This window comes from Vipera berus (genome assembly GCF_964194415.1).
Source record: "Vipera berus genome assembly, chromosome: 3".
In the NCBI taxonomy this organism is placed as follows: Eukaryota; Metazoa; Chordata; class Lepidosauria; order Squamata; family Viperidae; genus Vipera; species Vipera berus.
In genome coordinates, this window is record NC_138204.1 from 4,461,326 (window position 1) to 4,489,256 (window position 27,931).

The window sequence follows — 27,931 nt, forward strand, 5'->3', positions numbered from 1 at the left end:
CGGCCTTGCCGCAGCCGGGGACGGACGAGGAAGCGAGCGAGCCGGAAAAGCAGCGAACGTGAGCCTTCGTCGAGCCCCGGTCCGGCGGGGCGGGCGGGATGAAGAGGGGCACTCCCCGCCCGCGGCGACTCCGACCACGTCGGCCACAAAGGCGGCGGCGGCGGCGGCGGGAGAGGGAACAGCGGCGACTAGGCCCCGCCGCGGCGCTGCCATGGCAACGGGCGGCGACGGCGGCCGCCGAGGGACAGAAAGGCCGCCCGAGCGGCGCCTGAGGCGCGCCGAACGCGAGCGGCTCCCGCCGTCGTCGCCGCCGCCGCCGCTTCTGAGGGGCGCCATGGAAGGCCGGCCGAGCCAGGCCTCGCCGTCGGAGAAGGCCTGCCTTCCGCCGCGCTACCGCCTGGTCTCGGAGATCGGGCGCGGGGCCTACGGCGTGGTCTACCAAGCGGTGTCGGGCCGGAGCGGCGCCCGGCTGGCCGTCAAGCGTCTGCGTTGCGACGCGCCGGAGAACGTCGAGCTGGCGCTGGCCGAGTTCTGGGCCCTGACCAGCCTCCGCCGCCACCACCCCAACGTGGTGCGCTTCGAGGAGTGCGTCCTGCAGCGCGACGGGCTCGGCCAGCGCATGAGCCACGGCAACAAGCAGAGCGCGCTCTACCTCCGCCTGGTCGAGACCTCGCTGAAAGGTGAGGGGGGGGGGGTTTCTCCTGGACACGCTTCTCCCCCACAGACACGCTCACACGAGCAGAGAGGGGGAGGACACGCGTCGGGGCGTCCGCACGGCGCCTTCTTGGGTAGGGCCGCGGCTGAGGCCGGGAAGATGGAGGAGGAGGAGGAGGAAGAAGAGGGGGGGGTTGAAGGGTGGGTGGGGCTGGGGATGTCCTTGGGGGGGGGCTGGGGGTCTCTCTCTGAGCTGGGGTGGGGGGTGGGCTGTCTTGCAGACGCTTCGGGAGCCGGCTAAGGAACAGCATCAGGAGGAGGAGGATTGTGGGGTCCTTGGGGGGGGGGGTTTCCTCTGAGCTGGGGGTGGGGTGGGGGGGTTTGCAGACGTTTCAGGAGGCTAACTAGGTAACGGCATCAGTGCTAGAAGGGTGGGGGGCTTGGAGGGAGGGGGAGGGGGACTGGGGGGGGTCCTTGGTGCTCTAACCCTAACATCGTCCTTGCTAAAAGGGAGGGGGGTTGGAGGGAGGGGAAGGAGGAATAGGACTGTGGGGTCCTTGGTGCTCTCTGAGCTTGGTGGGTTTTCTTGCAGACGTTTCAGGACCCAACTAGGTAACATCATCAGTGCGAGAAGGGAGGGAGGAGGAGGAGGACTGTGGGGTCCATGGTCCCCTCTGAGCTTGCTGGTTTTCTTGCAGACGTTTCAGGACCCAACTAGGTAACATCATCAGTGCGAGAAGGGAGGGAGGAGGAGGAGGACTGTGGGGTCCATGGTCCCCTCTGAGCTTGCTGGTTTTCTTGCAGACGTTTCATGACCCAACTAGGTAACATCATCAGTGTAAGAAGGGAGGAGGAGGAGGACTGTGGGGTCCTTGGTGCTCTCTGAGCTTGGTGGTTTTCTTGCAAACATTTCAGGACCCAACTAGGTAACATCATCGGTGCGAGAAGGGAGTGGGGTATGCAAGGAGGAAGAGGAGGAAGAAAGGGACTGTGGGGTCCGTTGGGGGCTGTCTGAGCTTGGTGGTTCTCTTGCAGACGTTTCATGACCCGACTAGGTAACTGTCAAAGATGAAACTTTGGCAGTTATGTGCCTCTGCATTTCAACTTGAGTAAGGGGGGAGGTGTTACTTTCAAGTGGGTTAGACAGAGAAACGAAACCGTGACGGCCTGAAGCCTGGGAGTTGAAGTCCACAAGTCATAAAAGGGCCAAGTCTGAAGACCCCTCCTCTATGAATTGGAGTTAGTTTTGCTTCGACATCAGTGCATTCAGTAAAGGGTAAGATGGAATGAACCTGGAGTTTTATTTTGGATTTTTGAGCGGGATGTTAGCAGTAGTATCAGTGCTAGAAAGGAATGGGGTGTTGGGGGGGGAAACTGTGGGTCCTTGGTGGTCTCTGAGCTTGGGGTTTCTCTTGCAAACGTTTCAAGACCCACTAGTATCATCAGTGCTAGAAGGGAGTGGGGTTGTATGGAGGAGGAAGAGGACTGTGGATCCTGCTCTCTGAGCTTGGTGGTTTTCTTGCAGACGTTTCATAACCCAACTAGGTAACATCATCAGTGCTGAAAGGGAGGGAGGAGGAGGAGGACTGTGGGGTCCATGGTCCTCTCTGAGCTTGGTGGTTTTCTTGCAAACATTTCAGGACCCAACTAGGTAACATCATCGGTGCGAGAAGGGAGTGGGGTATGCAAGGAGGAAGAGGAGGAAGAAAGGGACTGTGGGGTCCGTTGGGGGCTGTCTGAGCTTGGTGGTTCTCTTGCAGACGTTTCATGACCCGACTAGGTAACTGTCAAAGATGAAACTTTGGCAGTTATGTGCCTCTGCATTTCAACTTGAGTAAGGGGGGAGGTGTTACTTTCAAGTGGGTTAGACAGAGAAACGAAACCGTGACGGCCTGAAGCCTGCCTGGCTGAGGAATTCTGGGAGTTGAAGTCCACAAGTCATAAAAGGGCCAAGTCTGAAGACCCCCTCCTCTATGAATTGGAGTTAGTTTTGCTTCGACATCAGTGCATTCAGTAAAGGGTAAGATGGAATGAACCTGGAGTTTTATTTTGGATTTTTGAGCGGGATGTTAGCAGTAGTATCAGTGCTAGAAAGGAATGGGGTGTTGGGGGGGGGAAACTGTGGGTCCTTGGTGGTCTCTGAGCTTGGGGTTTCTCTTGCAAACGTTTCAAGACCCACTAGTATCATCAGTGCTAGAAGGGAGTGGGGTTGTATGGAGGAGGAAGAGGACTGTGGATCTTGCTCTCTGAGCTTGGTGGTTCTCTTGCAGACCTTTCATGACCCAGCTAGGTAAGGGAAGAACCCAAGCCCCAGCAGCCAAGCTAAATTAGAGGGGTACACTGGGGGGGGGGAAGGGGGCAGCAAACAGGTGTACAAATGCCCCAGCTATGCAGAAATAGGGATGGATGCAGGGGGGCTTGGAAGAAGCAGGCTAGTCCTTAAGCATTGCTAACTGCAGAGAGAGGTATGGTATTGTCATCCCGCTGTGAATTATTTTCCCCCACAACAGCCCTGTGAGGTGGGTTGGGCTGAAAGATAGAGGGGGAGACAGCCTTCATGCCTAAGACAGGACCCGAACTCATGATCTGTGCGTAGTCTGGTATCTTAACCAGTAAACTTGCTCTCTCTCTCTCAGGATGCCAAGGGAACAAACTTAGCTAAAGTGGAGGAATTTAAGAGGGGGTTGGGGTTGGTGAGAGACAGCTAACTCATGTAGAAGTGATGGGTTTACAAGGGGGATCTTGCCGCTTGGAAGAAGCGGGTAAGTCCTAAACCATTATTAACTGAAGAGAGAGTACTGTCACCCTGCAGTGAATGTACCAATACTGTACTCCTGTTTCTCATTTATCCCCACAGCAGTGCTCCTTGTGAGGGGGTTGGGCTGAGAAAGGGGGACTGACCCAAAATCCTCCAGCTGACTGAAGCAGAACTCAAAATCTTCCAGTTTCTAGGCCAGCTATGCTGGCTGGGGGATTCTGGCATTCTGGCATCTTCAAGCTGCCATGGTCGATAGATAACATAGGGCAGGGGTGTCAAACTCAATTTCATTGAGGGCCGCATCAGCATTGCGGTTGCCCTCAGGGGCCCGGGTGAGTATGGCCTGGGTGGGCGTGGCCTACTGGGTGGGCGTGGCCAGCTCTACATTGTTGGCATCAAGGGTGTCTATGGGGGCCTGGGAAGGAGTGGGACAGATCTGGGGGTCTCTGGCAGAAGGTCTCTGGGCCAGGGCCAAGGCAGCGGGGGCCGTTCCCTCACTGTTTCCAGGATGGCTTCGTGGGCCGCATGAAACCACTTCGCGGGCCGCATCCAGACCCCAGGCCTTGTGTTTGACATGTCTGACATAGGGCCTCTTTACAAGTAGCATCTTTAGTGCACACAGTATATGCAACATTAGTTCTTGTTGGCTCTGGATGAAGTGGCCCTCAAAGTGTAATTTTCGAAAGGTAGTGAGGAGCTAAGACAATATCCTTAGATCAGGGGTCCCCAACCTCTGGGCCATAGCCCACTACCAGTCCGTGGCCTATTCGCAAACGGGCCATGTGAGTGGCTGGCTGGCTGGCGTGCACACACAGCCCCACTTAGACAGACAGTCATTTTTTCCTGTGGGCACAATGGCACACATTACAAATGAAATTTAGTTGCTTCCTCTCAAAGTGAGCATTGCAGACGCCTGTGGCCCCATTCACACGAGCATCGCAGGCACTAAGGGGCCTCCCTAGCGCAAGCGTCACACGTGCTCTCAGCCCCACTTACGCGAGCAATGCATGTGCCTACCCCTCCCACAGAACCATCCCTTCTTCCTCCCCCCCCCCTCCAGCCATCTAGCCGGAAAAGTTGGGGAACTCTGCCTTAGATAATACCCGAAGAATAAGTCTTTGGATCCTGAGCTAGTCCTGCAAGCCAGAAACACCTTAGGATGCTCACTAATGACTCTTCTGGATAAAGAAATAGAAAGTTGTTGAGTCCCACCGTTGGTTCGCTCGGTGTAATCTTTACGTAGCACTGATAACGTTACCTAGTTTGGTAATGAAACGTCTGCAAGAAAACCCACCAAGCTCAGAGAGCCCCAAGGACCCCATCATGTTGATTGATTATGTCATGACACCATTTTCGACTTCTCGCGTCCACACAGACAGACTTTCTGTGCGACAGTTTGTCCCCAACTTGACATCCGTGTGTTACTAGCTTAACAACTGCAGCGATTCGCTTAACAGCTTTGGCCAGAAAGGCCGCAAAACGGGGACCAAAATCGTTTTCACTGCCTTGCTTAGTTAGCAACATAAATTCTGGCTTCAGTCGTGACCGTAAGTCAAGGACTACCTGTAGAAAGACTTTGGATCAAGATTCCCCCTTTTTCATTATTTCAAGACCCTGCGGTTTTATTGGCAACTTGGACGGCCCTCTTTAAATCCAGGTAACCCTCGACTCAACGGTTCTTTTACTGACCATTCAAAGTTACAACGGCATTGAAATAAGCGACCGGTGACCTTTTTTGCCACTATTCCGTTGTAAGTTGAGGGCTACCTGTATAAGTTTGCCAAATAAGGGCAGGCCAAGGCTCTCCTCTGGCTTCCAGTAAATCAGTTTTCCAGCCGACTCCGGCTCCCGATATTTTATTTCTATATTTCGTATAAATCTGGTTTGAACAAGGCATCCTAGTAGACTCAAGTGAACCTTACTGTTTAATTGAGAATTGGGCGGGGGGGGGGAGCGGAGAGGAAACCACATGGCTGTGCAGCGTGCCCGGTCGCTGCATAACCAGGTGTGTGGGCTGGGCATCACGCACGTCATCGGTCACGCAGTGTGTTTTTAAGTAGAAGTGGCTTGTTATAAATGAGCCAGACCCCCCCCCCCTTTTTTTTTTCACGTTTCAGCCAGCCCTGCTGCAGATGTGGTTCAGCTAGGGCCAGGGTAGGCAACCTCGGCTCTTTTATGACTCATGGACTTCAACTCCCAGAATTCCTGAGTCAGCATAGCTGACTCAGGAATTCTGGGAGTTGAAGTCCATGAGTCATAAAAGAGCCGAGGTTGCCTACCCCTGAGCTAGGGCAAGGGTAGGCCACCTTGGCTCTTTTATGACTGGTGGACTTCAACTCCCAGAATTCCTAAGCCAGCATGCCTCAGCTTGGAAACCTCTCCCTTTCCCCTCAGCATGGCTGGCTGAGGAATTCTGGGAGTTGAAGTCCATGAGTCATAAAAGAGCCGAGGTTGCCTACCCCTGAGCTAGGGCAAGGGTAGGCCACCTTGGCTCTTTTATGACTGGTGGACTTCAACTCCCAGAATTCCTAAGCCAGCATGCCTCAGCTTGGAAACCTCTCCCTTTCCCCTCAGCATGGCTGGCTCAGGAATTCTGGGAGTTGAAGTCCACGAGTCATAAAGCGGCCTAGGCAACCTTGGCTCTTTTATGACTCATGGACTTCAACTCTCAGAATTCCTGAGCCAGCATGGCTCAGCTTGGAAACCTCTCCCTTTCCCCTCAGCATGGCTGGCTCAGGAATTCTGGGAGTTGAAGTCCACGAGTCCTAAAAGAGCCAAGGTTGCCTAGCCCTGAGCTAGGGGAACATGCAAGAGCAGGCAGATGGGCAGCGAGCCTTGTGCCTCGTTCATTTGTCGGGCATCAGCAGTCTTTTGTGGTTCTAGTTATATCATCTGTCATGTGGCTAATGGCTGGGTGTAATCTCTTGGGCATAACACGGCCGGTCAACACAGAATAAGTGGTCACCGAGTGGAATTAATACTACACGGTCCAGCTGGTCTAGAAAAAGGGTGTGGGGGGAGGTTTTTTTTGCAGATCCCTTTGTTGTCAAACGAATTTAATCGACGGATTTTGCCGCACGTTTTTAAAAGCAGTTTTACTGCAAGCGTGGAGTAGAACGATGAAAAAGATTATACAAGCTGGGAGGGGAATGCGAGGGGGGGGGAAAAACCCGTATAAAACGAACTTTTCCTATCCTCCCAGAAAGTGACTTCTTACCACTGTCGTGACAACGCCTTCACTCAGCCAACAAAAATAAGAGTTTCACCCCTTAATCCACCTGTTAACAATAGGCAAAATCAAATAAAGTCGCGGCTTACTCGATCCGGTGACCAGCCAAAGAGCCCAAACAAAAAGCAGAACTGTCAAAAAGGTTTCGAAGGTGAAAGCCAGCTGTGGATTAAAGGAAAGCCTCTGTGACACAAATGAAATCTGTACTTCTAAGCACATTTACTTGGAAGGATTCCCATTTTTATTCCAGGAAGGCTATTTTTACGTAACAAGGGATACACGTGGTACCATATACCCATGGGAGCCTTATACCCATTGGAGCCTCGTTACGTAAAAAATAACCTTTGGGGAGTCTCTCTACATTGGATGGATATTCTAGTGTATAAATTAGCCCTCTATAATTGTGTTGGGCTACAATTGCCAGAATTTTCACAGCACATACCAATTTTCCCTGCTAGCTATTAGTTATCTATAACAGTACATTTCAAGAGGTGGGGGGAGAGAGGAAATCTGCTTAAACTTCTTTTTAATTTGTTATGCTTATGGCTATGATATAGGTACAGGTAGTCCTCAACTTACAACCACAATCGGGCCCAAAATTTCTCTTGTTAAGCGAGGCGTTTGTTAACTGACTTTTCCCCCATTTGACGGCCTTTCTCGCCACACTTCTTAAGTGAATCACTGCTGTTGATAAGTTGGTCACCTGGTTGTTACCTGCATCTGGCCTCCCCCGTTGATTTTATTTATTTTATTTATTTATTTTAATTCCATTTCTATCCCGCCCTTCTCCGAAGACTCAGGGCGGCTTACAAGCTTAGCAGTAGCCTTCATTCTATGTATATGCCTGCTTATTAGGGCTTTCACACACACACCCCAAGCGGCATTATTACAAAGTCAGCTTAATTTCCCCCAACAATCTGGGTCCTCGTTTTACCTACCTCGGAAGGATGGAAGGCTGAGTCAACCTTGAGCCTGGTGGGACTCGAACCTGCACTAATTGCAGGCAGCTGGTGTTACTTAAGGAGGCATTAGCCCACTGCTCCACCAAGGCTTTCATTTTGCTTGTCAGAAGGGTGTAAACGGTGATCACGTGACCTTGGGGAAAAACCACAATGGTCCTAAGTATGAACCCGTTGCCAAGCGTCTGGATTTTGACCCCGGAGAGGCTACAGAGATTATAAGTGTGGAAAACGGTCATTAGTCAACTTTTTCCCAGTGCCGTTGTTACTTGGAACGGCCGCTAAATGAATGGTTGTAAGTCAAGGGCAGCAGTTCATTTAGGGACCATTCCAAGTTAGAACGGCGCTGGAAAAAAGTGACGTGGTTCTGCAACTGAATTTTGACCAGGCGACTGTGGGGGAGGGGGATTTCTGCAACTGTCACAGTTGTGAAAAACAGTCACAACTCACTTTTCTCTGTGCTGTTATAACTTCAAACGAATGGTTATAACTCAAGGCAATCGGAGTAAGATTTAGTTCAGTGGGTCTTCAAACTTGGCAACTTTAAGACTTGTGGACTTCAACTCCCAGAATTCCTCAGCCAGCCTTGAGGGCTGACTTGAGGAATTCTGGGCCTTGAAGTCCACAAGTCCTAAAGTTGTCAAGTTTGAAGACCCCTGCGCTTGGCTGTCCACCCTTGTGCTAGAATGAAGAATTCAGAAAAGATGTCGGCTTGCGTGGCCGAAATTTGGCAATAGAACCAGTTGCGTGTCGTGGTGAAGGTGCCAGGCTAGAAACCAGGAGCCTGAATTCTAGTTTCGCCTTAGGCACGAAAGGAGCTTTAGGCCGATAGACGAGGAGTTTTAGTTATGCTGGCTGAGGAATTCTGGGAGTTGAAGTCCAACAACTCTTAAAAGTTGCCAAGTTCAAAGACCCCTGATTTAGTCGGTTAAAAACTAGCATTGTTCTCTTCTGGTTATTTACATACGGCAGGGCCCATATGGTAGCACCAGTTAACCATCTGTCAAATTTGCCTAAACTCTTTATTTCGTACAGGTTCAAACCTGCAAAAACCTGCTGGTATTGAGTTATAGAAAGAAATAGTTAAGTGGCTAAGAGCAATAAAACATCTGCCTCCTAACGCCATCTCTTATAAATCACCTGCAGTCTGAGGTCCATATATATCTATATCTATATATCTATATAGATATACATATATATATATATAGAGAGAGAGAGAGAGATAGGCCTTGCTGAAGCTGGAATAAAAATTGGCATAGCTGCTTCTTTCTTTGAAAAGTCAGGATTTGTGGGGGGGGGGAACTACCCGTAGTCCTCGACGTACGACTGCAAGGGACACCCCCCCCCAAATTTGTGTTGCTAAGTAAAACAGTTGTTAAGTGAGTTTGGCTCTCTTTTAATACCTACCTTGCCTCAGTTGCTAAGTGACACTCTGCCATTGTGAAGTCAAGTAACGCGGTTGTTAAGTGAATCTGGCTTCCTCCATTGACTTTGCTTGTCAGGAAGTCGCAAAAGGGGATCACATGACCCTGGGACACCCCTGCAAACATCGTCAATATGAACCGGTTGCCAAATGTCTGGATTTTGATCACATGACCACAGGGGATACTGTCACTTTCCAGTGCCGTTGTAACTTCAAATGGTTGCTAAATGAACTGTTATAAGTCGAGGACTACCTGTAGTCTTTGGAAGAGATGGTTAGCTGTGCGAATTTTTCTCTTGAGTACAGGTAGCCCTCGACTTACAGCAATTCATTTAGTGACCATTCAAAGTTACAACGCCATTAAAAAATGTGACTCAGGGGTCCTCAAACCTGGCCCTCTCATGACTTGTGGACTTCAACTCCCAGAATTCCTCAGCCAGCATGCACTGGCTGAGGAATTCTGGGAGTTGAAGTCCACAAGTCATAAAAGGGCCAAGTTTGAAGACCCCTGTCTTAAAGCATCCTGGCTGAGGAATTCTGGGAGTTGAAGTCCACAAGTCATAAAAGGGCCAGGTTTGAAGACCCCTGATGTGACTTATGACCATTTTTCACACTTAGGACCATTGCAGCATCTCCATGGTCACATGACCAAAATTCAGACACTGGGCAAAATTCAGACACTTATTTATGACGGTTGCAGTGTCCCGGGATCAGGTGATCCCCTTTTGCGACCTTCTGACAAGCAAAGTCAATGGGGAAGCCAGATCCACTTAACAACCATGTTACCAACTTAACAACTGCAGGGATTCACTTAACAACTGTGGCAAGAAAGATCGTAAAATGGGATAAAATTCACTTAACAAATGTCTCGCTTAACAGCAGAAATTTTGGGCTCCGTTCTTCTCGTAAGTCTAGGATTACTGGTACAATATTTCTCTTTCGTGCTCTGAAAAAAAACACCAAAACAATCTTGAAGCACTCTTCCTCGTCCTCATGGCAAACAAAAAAGCAGGGTTATTACAGCAGAACACGCTTTACTCATTATTTAATCTTGAGGATTTCATGAATTAACATAGCTTGTAACTTCTGACTGCTGTGGGAGGACAGCACAGCCCCACCCCCAGAGAAAGAAATATTTTGGGGAATATTAAAAGGCAGAATATTATATTTCCCCAAAGAACCTTAAAGGCAGAAACCACACACACACACACCCCAAGTCTCTCTGCCCCGGGCAGAAACCCCCGTCTTCCTGTAGAAATGCAGATGTGATAATCCTGTCAGAAAAAACTAGAGCCAGGAAGCTTAGAGCTGATGGGATTAGAACAGGGGTCTTCAAACTTGGCCCTTTTATGACTTGTGGACTTCAACTCCCAGAATTCCTCAGCCAGGCATGCTGGCTGAGGAATTCTGGGAGTTGAAGTCCACAAGTCATAAAAGGGCCACGTTTGAAGACCCCTGGATTAGAAAGACAAAGATCCCTAGAATCAACAAACCCTCACACCCCCAAAAAAATCCAACACAGGACATAGTCATCAGCCACATCCCTAGGGAAGCAGGATATGACCTTTGGGACATAATAGGATTAACCCACCACCATCAGGATACCAGAAAGTCTGACTCAGACTCAGGTTAAAGTTCACGGCACAGGAACAACTCCAAACAAAAGCTCAAGAAGGTATAAAAAACCCAGCTCCATGTGGTCACTTTTTCCTGTCTGGTTCTGCTCTTCAATAAACTACAACCTTCTTTCTAAAGCAGTCTCCATTTTGTGTATTCCCGGCTTGGACTGGACCCTGATGAGGATTTTTCTTTCAACACGGCCAAAGTCCTTTCTTTTTTTTGAATGCAGCCATAGAATTTTTATAGTTTGACCCTGCCTTTCCTCCCCTGCCTTTGTCTACCAGCAAAGATTAGAGGGGAAGTAGGATGAGAAGAAGCTTTATGTGAGATCAAGTCCTTTGATCCTTCAGGCTTGTACGTCGCACCCATCGTGATGATTACGTTTTCAGTTTTCAACATGTTTTTTCTTTGTTGATGGGGAAGCCAAGCCAAATTTTGACAGGACCTTCAATTACCATAGTAATAGTCATGGTGACAGACATGTTTGTGCAAATAACCAGCACTTCTCACTCTCCTTTATTGCGAAAACAATAAAAACAAAACCTGGATAGGTTTGTGTGTGTCTGCGTGCGCGTGCGCGCAACATTTAGCTATCTGTGCCTCATTCTGTTTGGGAGATTATCTTGTAAGCCTCTCAGGCTCATATAAAGTAGACTGGCAAAATTACATCAAAGCCGGAGAAAGAAAGAAAGAAAGAAAAAAAAGTCAATCCTGTGCTTAAACCAGCATAATGATTTCTCAGTGCAGGTAAAAGGGATGTGCGAACAGGCATTCTGAAACCTCGTGTGCACTCAGCAGCATGCCATGTCTGCAAAAGGCACAAGTAAGATTTTAGAAGGATGCCAGGAAGTAATTGCTTTATTTTATTCTCTTTATTTGTGCCATCTGGAGCCCTGTACCCAGTTCTGAGCAAGACGCTTTTTTTAAGTTGTCTAGATTCCAGGGCAGGGCGGTCTCAGCCTTGGCAACTTGAAGGAAGATGTGTGGACTCCAACTCCCAGAATTCAATTCCCTAGCCAGCCAGCCAGAATTGAATTCTGGGAGTCGAAGTCCACACATCTTCATGTTGCCAAGGTTGAGAAACACGACAGGTAGTCCTCGACTTACAATAATTCATTCAGTGAGCGTTCAAAGTTACAACGGGAAAAATTATTTATGACAGTTTTTCAACAGTCATAACCGTTGCAGCAGCTCCACGATCATATGATCAAAATTCAGACGCTTAGCAACTGATTTATATTTATGACGGTTGCAGTGTCCCGGTGTGGGTGTCATGTGATCACCATTTGCAAACTTCTGACAAGCAAAATCAACGGGGAAGGCAGATTGGCTTAACAACCGTATTACTAACTTTTGACAATTGTTGTGCTTCAGTGCAGTTGTTAAGTTACTAACGCGGTTGCTAAGTGCACGTGCCAATAACTGGCAAGAAATGCCGTAAAATGGAGCGGAATTCACTTAGCGACATAAACCTTCGGCTCAGTTGTGGTCATAAGTCAAAGACTGCCGGTATTCAAGTGCCTTCAGCTGTATGAAGCCAAACTGCCTAAATCAGGGGTAGGCAACCTTGGTCCTTTTATGACTTGTGGACTCAGAATTCCTGAGCCAGCATGGGGGAACTCTGGCCCCCTCATGACTCGTGGACTTCAGCTCCCAGAATTCCTGAGCCAGCATGGGGGAACTGTGGACCCTTCGTGACTTGGGGACTTCAGTTCCCAGAATTCCTCAGCCAGCGTGGGGGAACTATGGCCCCTTCAATTCCCAGAATTCCTCAGCCAGCATGGGAGAAACTTTGGCCCCTTCATGACTTGTAGACTTCAACTCCCAGAATTCCTAAGCCAGCCATGTTGGCTCAGGAATTCTGGGAGTTGAAGTCCACGAGTCATAAAAGAGCCAAGGTTGCCTACCCCTGGCCTAAATGAATTGTTTCAATCTGTTCTAATTGAGTCCGAGCCACTCCGTTTTGTCCAACCCAGTCCTTATTCCTCCTGCTTTTTTCTCCCTCCACCAGGTGAGAGGATTCTGGGCTACGCCGAGGAGCCTTGTTACCTGTGGTTCGTCATGGAGTACTGCGAAGGGGGAGACCTGAACCAGTACATACTCTCCCGCCGGCCCGACCCGGCCACCAACAAGAGTTTCATGCTCCAGCTGACCAGCGCCATTGCTTTCCTGCACAAAAACCACATCGTGCACAGAGACCTGAAGCCGGACAATATCCTGATCACGGAGCAGTCCGGAGCGCCGGTTCTCAAAGTGGCCGATTTTGGGCTCAGCAAGGTGTGCGCGGGCTTGACCGCCCGAGGCAAGGAGGGCGGGAACGACGACAACCATGTGAATGTGAACAAGTACTGGCTGTCCTCGGCTTGCGGCTCGGACTTCTACATGGCTCCCGAAGTGTGGGAGGGACACTACACAGCCAAGGCGGACATCTTTGCGCTGGGCATCATTATCTGGGCCATGATCGAGCGGATCACCTTTATCGATGCCGAGACCAAGAAAGAACTCTTGGGGACTTACGTCAAGCAGGGGACCGAGATTGTACCGGTCGGGGAAGCCTTGCTGGAAAACCCAAGGATGGTGTTGCACATTCCTCAGAAACGCAGGACTTCCATGTCTGAAGGGATCAAGCAGCTCCTGAAAGACATGTTGGCTGCTAATCCCCAGGACCGACCGGATGCCTTTGAGCTGGAATCCAGGATGGACCAGGTTACTTGTGCTGCTTAAACTCAGGTCAAAGTGTTGGTGGGCTCTGAAAACAGGGTAAGTTTGCTTCCGTTCCTCTACCCTGGTCGCCAGGCGTATAATTTATAATAAGAATGTACAGTTGTTGTTGTTAGTTGCGAAGTCGTGTCCGACCCATCGTGACCCCACGGACGACATTCCTCCAGGCCTTCCTGTCCTCCACCATCTTCTGGAGTCCATTTAAGCTCACGCCTACTGCTTCAGTGACTCCATCCAGCCACCTCATTCTCTGTCGTCCCCTTCTTCTCTTGCCCTCCATCTTTCCCAGCATGAGGCTCTTCTCCAGTGAGTCCTTCCTTCTCATTAGGTGGCCAAAGTATTTGAGTTTTAGCTTCAGGATCTGGCCTTCTAAAGAGCAGTCGGGGTTGATCTCTTCTAGGACCGACCGGTTTGATCGCCTTGCAGTCCAAGGGACTCGCAGGAGTCTTCTCCAGCACCGTAGTTCAAAGGCCTCAATTCTTTGGCGCTCGGCCTTTCTTATGGTCCAACTTTCACTGCCGTACATTGCAACTGGGAAGACCATAGCCTTGGCTATGCGCACTTTTGTTGACAGGGAATGTACAGTAATAATTTATAATTATAGTCTATAATAAGAAAGGACTATATAACTACCTGTCTGAAATGGCATAGGATCTCTTGCCTGAGCAGGGGGTTGGACTAGAAGACCTCCAAGGTCCCTTCCAACTCTGTTACTGAGTTAATTTAGTTAAAATCACTGGTACAGACATAGAACTAAGGAGAAATTTCTTGACTGTTAGAACAATTAACCAGGGGAACAACCTGCCTCCAGAAGCGGTGAATGCTCCAACACTGGAAGCTTTTAGGAAGAGACTGGACAGCCACTTGTCTGAAATGGTATAGGGCAGGGGTCAGCAACCTGAAACAGTGAAAGAGCCACTCGGAACAGATTTCCTCACAAAAGGAAAAACTGGGAGCCGCAAAAAATGTGTGCACATGTGTAGAACAGGGTTTGACTGAAGAGTGGAGCCAAGGCGAGATATGCACCTACCCTGCATATTTGAATTGATTGGTTGAACTTTTTTGTCCCACTTTTTTTTGGGGGGGAACTGCACGTGGCAGAGGACCGGGAGCTGCAAGAGACGGCTGAAAGAGCTGTATGTGGCTCCAGAGCCGCGGGTTGCAGACCTGTGGTATAGGGTTTCCTGTCTGAGCAGGGGGTTGGACTAGAAGACCTCCAGGGTCCCTTCCAACTCGATGATGATGATGATGATGATAATGTTGGCAAGCAAAGTCAACGGGGAAGCCGGATTCATTTAACTTATTACTAGCTTATCAACTGCAGTGATTCACTTAACGACCGTGGCAAGGAAGGTGGTAACGTGTGGCAAAAACTCACTTAACAAATGTCTCGGTGTAAATTTTGGGCTTAATTGTGTCTGCAAGTTGAGGACTACCTGTGCTGTGAACTCCAGCATATACAGGTAGTCCTCGGCCTACGTCCAGAATGTCTGTTGCGTTGTTAAGTGAGTCGCACCTGATCCTTTATGATCTTTTCTTGTTAGGGATCTGGCTTCCCCTTATTGACTCCCCTTGTCGGAAACCAGCTGGGTGGGTCGCTAATAGCGATCACATGATCCCAGGATGCTGCAACTGTCATGAATCGTGCCGGTTGCCAAACTCCCAAATGTTGATCAGATGATCACGGGGGGGGGGGGTGTTGCGACAGTTGTAACTGAGAGGACCACTTGTAAGTCAATTTTAAGTGCCGTTGTAACTTTGAATGCTTGCTAAATGAGTGGTTGTGAATTGAAGACTATACAAAAGTAGGTAGCCTGTGACTCAATTGTAATTTAATTGATTACCTTGGTGGATAACGAAGATGTGAATGTAGCAAGCTGCATATGCTTACTGCAGGGGCTTCTTCATTCAAACTTGGCCCTTTTGGGACTCGTGGACTTCAACTCCCAGAATTCCTCAGCCAGCGTGCCCCGCTGAGGAATTCTGGGAGTTGAAGTCCACAGATCATAAAAAGGCCAAGTTTGAAGACCCCTGGGTTGCATGAAGACAGCCATTTGGTTAATCTGGTTTACGGCTAGGTAAATATGAGGTGTGAAGATTATAGCTAGATACTGTAATACAGGGGTCTTCAAACTTGGCCCTTTTAGGACTCGTGGACTTCAACTCCCAGAATTCCTCAGCCAGCGTGCCCGGCTGAGGAATTCTGGGAGTTGAAGTCCACAAGTCCTAAAAGGGCCACGTTTGAAGATCCCCTGGCTGACTGCATATATGCATATACTTTGGCGGGTAAGCCTCTTTGCAGACAAACTGACCCTTGACCTTTTCACCAGAATACCGTGGTGCCACTTTGTAGGTAAGCCAACACACACACACACACACACACACACACACACCCTTTTCATATATTTTAATTTTCAAAACTATTTTGAAAATCAAAACGTGAAAATTTTGAGGATTGGCTTACCTACAAGCGGCCACATTTTTTTTCCTTCATGTTTTATTTTGGTGGGGGGGGAAATGGAGGGTCGCTTAGCTGGGATGTCCTTCCATGTAAATGTATACAGTACTTACTTTTAGACAGCACTTTCTAAAAGCTTTTCCAACGGCGATTTTGTAGGAAAATCCGTTTTTAAACTCTGCTCAGTCTGTTGGGATATCCCAGTTGGTTAAGGAGGTTTTAAATTGTTTGATCGAGTGGCCCTAAAGCAGGGGTACCCAGCCGTGGCAACTCTTAAGACCTTGTGGACTTCAGCTCCCAGAATTCCCTAGCCAGCCACGCTGGCTAGGGAATTCTGGGAGCTGAAGTCCACAGGTTCTTCAAGCTGCCCATGGTTGGATCCCCCTGCTGTAAAAGAAGATACCAGAAAAAGACTGACCTATTGTTTGGAAGCCAAGTTAGGTCTTTACTACTACTACCTCTATGAATTTAAGGGTCTTGGCCCAGGTGAAGAACTTTCTGGAACTTTTCCTCTCTTTTCAAAGGCAGGGTGGGTCTTGCTCTTAAGCTGCAGGTGGGAAGGGGGACGCTCCCCAATTTACGACCACAACACTTGTTGTTAAGCAAGGTGGCTGTTACACGAATCGGGGCCCAGCCAAGTTTTACCTTTTTGACCCCTGTTCTTAAGCGGCTGTCGCTTTTTTTGCGCTGCCGTTGCAACCTCGGTCACTGAACGAATTGGTTGCAGAACGAGGACTGGCCGTAGCTCCTCCCGGCCAGCGTTGGCGCAACCTGAGCAAAATTTGAAGACGCTGGCTGGGGAGCGTGCTGGGGATTGTAGTCCACGCCTTGCCGTGGTTGACGGAGCGTGGCCGGCCGGCAGAGTCGTGAGGCCGGCCGCGATTGGCCTCACCCACTGCTCACACGCCAAATTCAGCCTGTGTGTGTGTTTGTGTGTGTGTGTGTGTGTTTTTCCTTTTGACTTCAAGCAAAGCCAGCAAACAACATCCAGACACGCAGAGGCTTTTCTCTCTAGAGACATTCCTGGCATAGCGAGATGCTTTCCAAACATCACTGTGTCACGAACAACGGTTCCGGGCGCTTTTGCGGGCTCTGAAGTAGCACAACACATACTCCCCGGTGCGGCCTGTCGCACTCTCCCGTCAGCCCGTTGTCTTCCTTGGGTTGTGTTTGTGGATCACCGCAGAAGCCAATGGTGGGGGGGGGGACCGCTAACCAGGCTCTGCAATTTTAAATAATTGCCTGTTAGGCAAGCCCTTCCGTGTTGTGCTAACTAAATTTGAGCCTGGGTGGCTAAGGGGAATTCTTCTCTTTTGGAGGCGGTGCGCGCTTGCAAAATTGACCGTCAGGAACAACCGTTTTGAGACATCTTCCTTTGTGTGTGTGTGTGTGTGTGTGTGTGTGTGTTTTCCTGCCCTGCTGCTTTGAAGGGAACGGTGGGTGCCCTTAAAAAGTGCATTTTGCGTTTGGATTCCAAATGTGAAGAAAGGAGCATGAAAACAGATGCTTTCCTACAGAGCAGTCTGAAGGGTTTTATTCACTAAAAGGGGTGGGGGGCGGGGGGGTTTAGCATATTTTTTAATTTTAACTGGGTTTTTTATTTTTCTCAGGGTTTTATTTCATCTTTTTTAATTTGTTTTAACGTTTGTATTGATTTTCTTTTAAATGCCCTGTAAACCGCCCTGAGTCCTTCGGGAAAGGGCGGTATATAAATCTAAATAAATAAAATAAAATAAATAAATATTACCCACTAGGCCAGGGGTCTTCAACCTTGGCAACTTTTTAAGACTTGTGGAATTCTGGGAGTTGAAGTCCGCAAGTCTTAAAAGTTGCCAAGTTTGAAGACCCCTGCGCTCGGCTGTCCACCCCTGTGCTAGAACGAAGAAGAGGAAGAATTCAGAAAAGGATGTCGGATTGCTTGGCTGAAATTTGACAATAGAACCAGTTGGGTGTCGTGGTGAAGGTGCCAGGCTAGAAACCGGGAGACTGAATTCTAGTTTCGCTTTAGGCACAAAAGCAGCTTTAGGCCAATCATCAATAGATGCTGAGTTTTAGTTGTGCCTGGGTGACTTGACGCCTATCACCAGGAGACGGTGGGTTCCAGTCTCACCTTAGGAATGAAAGCGGCTGGGTGACTTTGTGCCAATCACCGGGAGACGGAGAGTTCTAGTCCCGCCTTAGGCATGAAAGCCAGTTGGATGACTTTGGGCCAATCATTCTCTCAGCCCAACCCCACCTGACAGAACGGTGCTTCCGGAGAAAACAGAAGGAAGAAGTCAAAGGGGAAAAAAAGTCAGGATTTTTTTTTTAAAAAAAGGAATTAGTTAATATTGTGAAATGCAAATATGGGTATATTTTAAGAGGCAGAAGGTCAGGAGCCGAGGGCCATTGAGAGGAAATCCGTGTCATTTCCTTGAAGCGAAAGGACGTTGGGTTGCCTGCCACGGGCTCAACGAAACAGTTGAGGAGGGCTACCTTTACTACCTTTTGTAAGCTGAACCTGTCTCGCTAAGGCCTTTGTCTTCTAGGGTGAAAACATATTAAATGCTGCCCTACGTTCTTGAAGAGACACCGGGGTCTTCAAACTTGGCCAATTCAAGGCTTGTGGACTTCAACTCCCAGAATCCCTCAGCCAGGCATGTGTGCCTGGCTGAGGGATTCTGGGAGTTGAAGTCCACAAGCCTTGAATTGGCCAAGTTTGAAGACCCCCCCCTGCCCTAAATAGAGAGCCAGTATGGTCCAGTAATTTAAGGCACCAGGTCAGAAAGCAAGAGGCCGTGAGTTCCAAGGGCCACCAGAGTCTCCAACCTTTCTCGGTTGGTGGACCGGAGGGAAAAGAAGATTGAAACACTTTACGCACGTGCGTGCGCGTGCACACACAAACGGGGCCCACGAGCATGCGCGATGCAAACGGCAGTGCTAGCGGCCTCCGGGACACTCGCTAGCACCGCCCCATTTTTTATTTTATTTTTTTTGCCGTGCTGTGTCTTGTTTTCGCCGCGCGAGTGGGGGTGAGCACGCCCCGGTCGGCCCAGCAAGCTGGGGGTGCACAGGTTGGGGTCCCCTGCCCTATATACCCTTTTCAGACAGATAGTTGTCCAATCTCTTCTTTAAAAACCTCCCGGGATGCAGCATTGTAAGTGTGTATCATAAAGTAAGGAGACCTTGCAGGTCATCTAGTCCAACCCCCTGCTCAGGCAGAAGAAACTCCATACCAGAGGTCCCCGACCTTTTGGGCTGGAAGGGATCTTGCAGGTCATCTAGTCCAACCCCCTGCTCAGGCAGAAGAAACTCCATACCAGAGGTCCCCGACCTTTTGAGCACCGGGGACCGGTTCCGTGGAGAGAGGTTTTTCCGCGGACCGAAGGGTGCGTGGTTTTGAGTGCTACCCGCATCCCGCGGAGGGGGCTTTGCTTGTTTGTGCGGACCGGTTGCTGGCACGCCACGGACCGGTACCGGTCCACAGACCGAGGGTTGGGGACCCCTGTTCTATACCATTTCAGACATATGGCTGTCCGGTCTTTTCTTAAAAATCTCCTTTGAGGAAGCACCCGCAACGTCTGTTTCCTTTCTGGTCTCACTTCTGTGGTGACCCAAGTTTCATTTTTGTGTCCCTAGTAAGTGTCCGTGTTTGGCAGTTGTACAGAACGGAATAGCAGAGTCGGGAGGGGCCTCGGAGGTCTTCTAGTCCAACCCTCTTCTAAAGCAGGAAAGCCTATACACCAGGGGTGTCAAACTCAATTTCATTGAGGGCCGCATCAGCATTGCGGTTGCCCTCAGGGGGCCGGGTGGGTATGGCCAGGGTGGGCGTGGCCTACTGGGTGGGCGTGGCTAGAGTGCGTATGGCCTACTGGGTGGGCGTGGCCAGCTCTACATCGTTGGCATCAAGGGTGCCTATGGGGGCCTGGGCAGGAGTGGGACAGGTCTGAGGGTCTCTGCCAGGAGGAGGGTCTCTGGGCCAGGGCCATGGAAGTGGGGGCCGTTCCCTCACTGTTTCCAGGATGGCTTCGGGGGCCACACGAAACCACTTTGCGGGTCGGATCCGGCCCCCGGGCCTTGTGTTTGACATGTCTGCTATACACCATTTCAGAGAAATGGCTGTCCAGTCTCTTCTTAAAAACGTCCAGTGTTGGAGCATTCGCAGCTTCTGGAGGCAGGTAGTTCCACTGGTTAATTGTTCTGACTGTCAGGAAGTTTCTCCTTAGTTCTAGGTTGCTTCTCTCCTTGATGAGTTTCCATCCGTTGCTTCTTGTCCTGCTTTCAGGTGCTTTGGAGAATAGCTTGACTCCCTCTTCTTTGGGGTAGCCCCTCAGATACTGCTATTATGTCACCCCAGTCCTTCTTTTCTCTAGACTGGCCATACCCAGTTTCTCTTGCCCTTTCATAATCCAAGCACCTCCAGCATTTCCCTTCTCATTCCCTGTCTTTTTTTTTTTTTAAAAGAGATGCCACGTGCTTTGGACTAATCCCAGTTTGAAAAAATAAAAATAAAAACGAAGTTTTGCATCCCCAGGACATAACTGTTCCTTTTTTAAAGAGTTACCTGTCCAGACCTTTCCACCCCCACCCCCACTTTTCGTAGACATCTGCTTTTTTCCTCCTAGGCGCAGAGATGATTATGGATTATGTAATGAGCGCTCCGTGGCCTGACTTGTTTATAAGGACATCAAAGCTGCAAAGGAATGCTTTTCTTCCTCCCCGGTCCTTTAGGAGCATTGATGTAGCCTTCAATCTCTTTTTTTTTAATTCTTTCTTTCTCTTTCTCTTTCTCTCTCTCTCTCTCTCTCTCTCTCTCTCTCTCTCTCTCTCTCTCTCTCTCTCTCTCTCTCTCTCTCTCTTTTTTTTTTTTTTTTTTTCCTGAGCCTGCTCTCCCCACCCAACTTTTCAAACGCTCTTCGTCTGCCAGTCGCGATCATTCACGCACCCATAACACGATGGTGCAGGGTTGCATAACCAACCCGTGCCCTCTGGGGAAAATCTTTCAGAATTCAGGATGCTTCAATGCAAGTCCAGTAAACACAAAAGGCCAGGAACATAGCTACCCTTTGTCTGTTTGTTTTGGGAGGTGGGGGGGGCTGGCTTGGCCCTCTGCCCCTATTCCCCCCCCCCCTTGGTCACGAGCTGAGTCAGGAATGGGTCTTCTCCCGAAAAGCGAAAGAGGGCTACTCCTTATATAACAGAAAGGGGTGTGTGTGAGAGAAATACACACACACACACACACTGGCTGACCCCTTGCGTGCTTCCGAGCAAGAAGACTGCCTTGTTTACACAGGCTGGGTTGCCGGTCTGTTAAAAGTACGGCAGCGGCGTTCACTTTCTTTTGAACTCGTGGGAAGCCGGTTCTTTTACCGTCACAGGGTCCCTTGAAGAGCCAGCTGGCCTGCCTGGCTTACCGTCGGGGTTTGCCCCCCCCCTCTGTATTTTCCAGGCGGTCCTCGACTTAAGACCGCGGTTGAGCTCTCCAGGTTTTCTGGCGCTGGGACGCGAAGAGTTGCTAATCGATGAGAGGTTCGAAATTTGCTACGACGTTCAAAGTCCTCGCCCGCCACCGTCTTGTCCTCCCCCACCCTTTTCTCGTCCCGTATTGAATCGCCAGCCCAGTCCAGCTTCTCCGTTGCATCTGAGGACACGCGCGGTAAATTCATCAAACCAACAACAACAACAACAACAACAAAAAGCCACCCCAGTTTTCTAATGAAGCAGACGTGAACAGGAGCTTCTGGGTTATTGAAGATGGCAGAAGTTGTGGGTGCTCCATCCCGGGAGATTTATAAGAAGAGGCTGGACAGCCACTTGTCTGAAATGGGATAGGGCAGGGGTCTTCAACCTTGGCCCTTGGATGACTTGTGGACTTCAACTCCCAGAATTCCTCAGCCAGGCACGCGTGCCTGGCTGAGGAATTCTGGGAGTTGAAGTCCACAAGTCATCCAAGGGCCAAGGTTGAAAAGCCCTGGTATAGGGTCCCCTGCTTGAGTAGGGGGTTGGGCTAGACGACCTCCAAGGTCCCTTCCAGCTCCGTTATTCTATGTTCTCTGCTGTCTCTCCACTATAAGCCTTTAAATGTCTTTGGTATGTCTAGTTCCATGAAAACAAGGACCAGGGGTGACATGATAGCAGCCTGCCAATATCTCAGGGGCTGCCCCAAAGAAGAGGAAGTCAAGCTCTTCTCCAAAGCGCCCGAAGGCAGGTCAAGAAGCAACGGATGGAAACTCACCAAGGAGAGAACTAGAACTAAGGAGAAACTTCCTGATAAGAACAATTAATGGAATAGCTTGTCTCCTGTAGTTGCACTGGAAAGAGTCCAGAGAAGAGCAACAAAGATGATCAGGGGACCAGAGGCTAAAACATATAAGGAACGGTTGCTGGAATTGGGGATGTCTAGTTTAACGAAGAGAAGGACGAGGGGGGACATTATAGCAGTGTTCCAATATCTCAGGGGCTGCCCCAAAGAAGAGGGAGTCAAGCTATTCTCCAAAGCGCCCGAAGGCAGGACAAGAAGCGACGGATGGAAACTAATCAAGGAGAGAAGCAACCTGGAACTAAGGAGAAACTTCCTGACAGTCAGAACAATTAACCAGTGGAACAACCTGCCTCCAGAAGCTGTGAATGCTCCAACACTGGAAGTTTTTAAGAAGAGACTGGACAGCCATTTGTCTGAAAGGGTGTAGGGTTTCCTGCCTGAGCAGAGGGTTGGACTAGATGACCTCCAAGGTCCCTTCCAACAACAACTTCTTCTTCTTCTTCTTCTTCTTCTTCTTCTTCTTCTTCTTCTTCTTCTTCTTCTTCTTCTTATTATTATTATTATTATTATTATTATTATTATTATTATTATTATTATTATTATTATTATTATTATTATTATTATTATTATTATTATTATTATTATTATTATTATTATTATTATTATTGGTTTATCTTGCTCTAGCAGACTCTGTAAAATAGTTGGCCCTGCTCTGCTTTGAAGTGATGCTAATTGCGGCGGCCTCAGCAGAATCCTCCCCTCCTCAGGGACCAAATTTGACAGTCCCGTAGGTCCCATTTCAGAAACTCTCTGGCCAAACCCAGCCAGCAAATTGGAGCACTAGAAAACCCAGTTCTAATTATCGCGTATTTTCAGCCATTGTTTTCTTCGGCAGACTAATTGGGCTTCCCACTGGGGGGGGGTGGGGGGGTGGAGGAGGATCGTCCCAAGAAACTTGCTGACTGAGTTTGGATGCTAGAAGCTGAAAGCCAGCTCAATCTCGGTTTCCCCTCGTGACCCGGGTCAATTAGGAGGCGCAAACTTGGTGAGTTCCCGATGATGTCATGGACTTTGACGCGTCTCGCTCCTCCAGGCCTGGCTGTCAAATGCATGCAAGGCAGTCCTCGGCTAACGACCACGGTGAAGCCCAACCACTTTCCCTTGCTAAGCGAGGCGGTTGTTGAGTGAACCGCCGGAGCTGTTAAATTAGTTAACAGGGTTGTTAAGTGAATCCGCCTTCCCCCATTGATTTTGCCTGTCGGAAGGTCGCAAAAGGGGTGGGGTGGGAAATCGCACGACCCTGGGACACTGCGACCGTCATGAATGTGAGTCGTTGGTCAAGCATCCGAATTTTGTTGAAGTGACCCTGGGGGTGCTGCAATGGTTGTACGTGTGAAACACGGTCTTAGATCACTTTTTCCAGTGACATTGTAGCTCCTCCTCATCCTCCTCTTCCTCCTCCTCCTCCTCCTCCTCTTCTTCCACAAACCCCAATCCCTTCCAGCACGGATGTTGTTACCTAGTTTGGGTCGTGAAACGTCTTCAAGAAAACCACCCAGCTCAGAGAGCCCCAAGGACCCGGCACTCTTCCTCCTCCTCCTCCTCTCCACAAGCCATACTCCCTTCTAGCACTGATGACGCTACCTAGTTCGGTAATGAAATCTCTGCAAGAAAACCACCCAGCTCAGAGAGCCCCAAGGGCCCGGCACTCTTCCTCCTCCTCCTCCTCCTCCTCCTCCTCCTCCTCCTCCTCTCCACAAGCCATACTCCCTTCTAGCACTGATGACGCTACCTAGTTCGGTAATGAAATCTCTGCAAGAAAACCACCCAGCTCAGAGAGCCCCAAGGGCCCGGCACTCTTCCTCCTCCTCCTCCTCCTCCTCCTCCTCCTCCTCCTCCTCCTCCTCTCCTCCACAGGCCATACTCCCTTCTAGCACTGATGACGCTACCTAGTTCGGTAATGAAATCTCTGCAAGAAAACCACCCAGCTCAGAGACCCCCAAGAGCCCGGCACTCCTCCTCCTCCTCCTCCTCCTCCTCCTCCTCCTCCTCCTCCTCCTCCTCCTCCTCCTCCTCTCCATAAAACCCCCTCCCTTCTAGCACTGATGACGTTCCCTAGCTGGGTGATGAAACATCTGCAAGAAAACCACCCAGCTCAGAGAGCCCCAAGGGCCCAGCACTCTTCCTCCTCCTCCTCCTCCTCCTCCTCCTCCTCCTCCTCTCCACAAGCCATACTCCCTTCTAGCACTGATGACGTTCCCTAGCTGGGTGATGAAACATCTGCAAGAAAACCACCCAGCTCAGAGAGCATCAGGGACCCCCACAGTTCAACCCTGAGCTACAGATACTCTCTTCTGTTGCTACCAACGCTGGATTGGAAAATTTAAAATCGAGAAAGCCAGCCTCAATGGAGAGAGAGAGAGAGACTTGTGCGGATTCCCAGACCGTTTTAGCCTAGTGATCGGATTCTTGAGTGAGAAATCTGGGTTGTATTTATTTCGTGACCCATCCGTTTGTTTGCTTGGCTGTCCTCGGCCTTCTGCGGAGTCTTCTCTGCTTCAAAGGCATTGATGCCCTTGAAAAACCGCGTCTGCCGTGTTGAGAAGTCAGCGTTTGGGCTGCCGGGTGATCAAATAATTGCTTTGGCCCTCGTAAAGGGAAGTGACTCTCTGGTCTAGAGGACCAGTAGCTACTTTCTCTGCAATGCGACAGTGTCGAAACAGGATAATTAGGAAATTACCAGCTGGTGCCACGGCAGTGATGGTCCAAGTCCAATCCGCAAAGCAAACCGGACAGGTCTTGTGAATTAAGCTGGAGTCAGTTCCCTTTAAAGTTCAAGGCGCCGAGAGAGAATAGAATGGAATGGAATGGAACAGAATGCAGAATGGAATGGGATGGGATAGGATAGAGAAGAGAAGAGAAGAGAAGAGAAGAGAAGAGAAGAGAAGAGAAGAGAAGAGAAAATATGGAATAGAAGAGAATAGATTAGAATAGAGTAGAAAATATGGAATAGAAGAGAATAAAAAAGAAAAATATGGAATAGAAGAGAATAGACTAGAATAAAGTAGAAAATATGGAACAGAATAGAATAGAATAGAAAAGAAAATATGGAATAGAAGAGAATAGAATAGAAAATGTGGAAGAGAAGAGAATAGAGCTGGAAGGGACCTTGGAGGTCTTCTAGTCCAGCCTCCCCGCTCGAGCAGGAGAAGCTATACCATCTCAGACAATAAACAATTACACTTGAATATGAAAATGTAAATATGAATATGTAAATGTAAATGTGAGCGCCTGTTACTCGTCCCAGCTTCTGCCAACCTAGCAGTTCGAAAGCATGTAAAAAATGCAAGTAGAAAAATAGGGACCACTCCGGTGGGAAGGTAACGGCGTTCCGTGCGCCTTTGGCGTCTAGTCATGCCGGCCACATGACCACGGAGACGTCCTCGGACAAGCGCTGGCTCTTCGGCTTTGGAACGGAGATGAGCACCGGCCCCTAGAGTCGGAAACGACTAGCACGCAAGTGCGGGGGAACCTTTACCTTTATGGAAATGAATATGATGCTTACAAGTGTCCACTTATTCGGTGCCGAACCATGAGGTGTCAAATGTTAATTGAAGGAAACTATACCAAGAACACATGTTTCCTTGCGTGTTCCCAGCGTATGAAATCTTGGTAAGAATTCTGCAAACTTCGGGGTTCGCTTTCTTTGCCTACTAGGGGCTTGCCCTGTCATGGTGGGCGGGTGGGAATATTCTTGGCAGTTCCTTGATTGGGGCGTTGAGTACAGTTTGCTTGTTTGTCTGAGTTGGTAGTTCCTTGGTTGGGTTCTTTACTTTTCGATGGCTGGCCCAGTATTAATCTCTGCTTGTCTGGATGTTGATTGCTGCTTGTATATAACAGAGAGCAAAACCCACTCCCTTGTAGCACTGACGATGTTACCTAGTTTGGCAATGAAACGTCTGCAAGAAAACAACCAAGCTCAGAGAGCACCAAGGACCCCACAATCTTCCTCGCCCTCCTCCTCCTCCTCCTCCTCCTCCTCCTCCTCCCAACCCACCGTCCCTTTTAGCATTGATGATGTTACTTAGTTGGGTCATGAATGAATGAGTGAACCTTTATTGTCAAAGTACAACCATGTATACATTGAGATTGGCTGAGCCTCCCTTCGTGCCCCCACCCCAAACTCACAGTGACAACAAACCCTCCATCTTATAGAGAATACCAAGGACCCCACAGTCGTCTTCCTCCTCCTCCTCCCTTCTAGCACTGATGATGTTACCTAGTTGGGTCATGAAATGTCTGCAAGGAAACCACCAAGCTTAGAGAGCACCAAGGACCCCACAATCTTCCTCTTCCTCCTCCTCCTCCTCCTCCTCCTCCTCCTCCCAACCCACCGTCCCTTTTAGCATTGATGATGTTACTTAGTTGGGTCATGAATGAATGAGTGAACCTTTATTGTCAAAGTACAACCATGTATACATTGAGATTGGCTGAGCCTCCCTTCGTGCCCCCACCCCCAACTCACAGTGACAACAAACCCTCCATCTTATAGAGAATACCAAGGACCCCACAGTCGTCTTCCTCCTCCTCCTCCTCCTCCTCCCCCTCCTCCTCCTCCCCCCTTCTAGCACTGATGATGTTACCTAGTTGGGTCATGAAATGTCTGCAAGGAAACCACCAAGCTTAGAGAGCACCAAGGACCCCACAATCTTCCTCCTCCTCCTCCTCCTCCTCCTCCTCCTCCTCCTCCTCCTCCCAACCCACAGTCCCTTTTAGCATTGATGATGTTACTTAGTTGGGTCATGAATGAATGAGTGAACCTTTATTGTCAAAGTACAACCATGTATACATTGAGATTGGCTGAGCCTCCCTTCGTGCCCCCACCCCAAACTCACAGTGACAACAAACCCTCCATCTTATAGAGAATACCAAGGACCCCACAGTCGTCTTCCTCCTCCTCTTCCTCCTCCTCCTCCCTTCTAGCACTGATGATGTTACCTAGTTGGGTCATGAAATGTCTGCAAGAAAACAACCAAGCTCAGAGATCACCAAGGACCCCACAATCTTCCTCTTCCTCCTCCTCCTCCTCCTCCTCCTCCTCCTCCTCCTCCTCCTCCCAACCCACAGTCCCTTTTAGCATTGATGATGTTACTTAGTTGGGTCATGAATGAATGAATGACCCATGTATACATTGAGATTGGCTGAGCCTCCCTTCGTGCCCCCACCCCCAACTCACAGTGACAACAAACCCTCCATCTTATAGAGAATACCAAGGACCCCACAGTCGTCTTCCTCCTCCTCCTCCTCCTCCTCCTCCTCCTCCTCCTCCTCCTCCCTTCTAGCACTGATGATGTTACCTAGTTGGGTAATGAAATGTCTGCAAGAAAACAACCAAGCTTAGAGAATACCAAGGACCCCACAGTCCTCCTCCTCCTCCTCCTCTCCACAAACCCGACTCCCTTCTAGCACTGATGATGTTACCTAGTTGGCTCTTGAAACATCGGCAAGAAAGCCACCCAGCTCAGAGAGCACCAAGGAACCACCCATCTCAAGGAATTTCAGAAAACCGAGTGTGCTTCTCCACTGGCATTTAAGAATCAGCCAGGTTTAGGCGCTTCAGTGCGCAGTTTCTCCAAAATCCTTTGTTTAACCGATCTCCAGCATAAATTATTTAAAATAGATAAATTTGAGAGCTCCAATAATCTCCTTCTTTTCTTTCTTTTTTCCTGCAGGATTTTTTACAGGGACACCTCGAGTCTCCCCGACGAACATGCAAACTGAGAAGAGTCTTGACACGGACGCCAAGTTCTCCGATAACGTGAAGCTTTGAGACTCCTCTGGAAACCCCCGGACGTTCAAGAAGGGCAT

At 49.4% G+C, this 27,931-nt stretch overlaps 1 protein-coding gene across 2 annotated transcripts; it reads left to right on the forward strand.

The window, feature by feature from the left end:
* On the forward strand, positions 1 to 27,931 carry STK35 (serine/threonine kinase 35). 2 transcript variants are annotated; one of them, XR_014025918.1, is made up of 4 exons: positions 1 to 680; positions 12,655 to 13,403; positions 20,427 to 20,542; positions 27,796 to 27,827. XR_014025918.1 is itself a non-coding variant. In XM_081323802.1 (3 exons), the coding sequence occupies exons 1-2, from the start codon at positions 212 to 214 to the stop codon at positions 13,365 to 13,367; spliced, it is 1,182 nt and encodes a 393-aa protein (XP_081179928.1). In that variant the 5' UTR covers positions 1 to 211; the 3' UTR covers positions 13,368 to 13,403; positions 27,796 to 27,931. The 2 variants fall into 2 exon arrangements, 1 of the variants encoding a protein (XP_081179928.1); XM_081323802.1 differs by lacking the exon at positions 20,427 to 20,542 and having other exon boundaries at positions 27,796 to 27,931.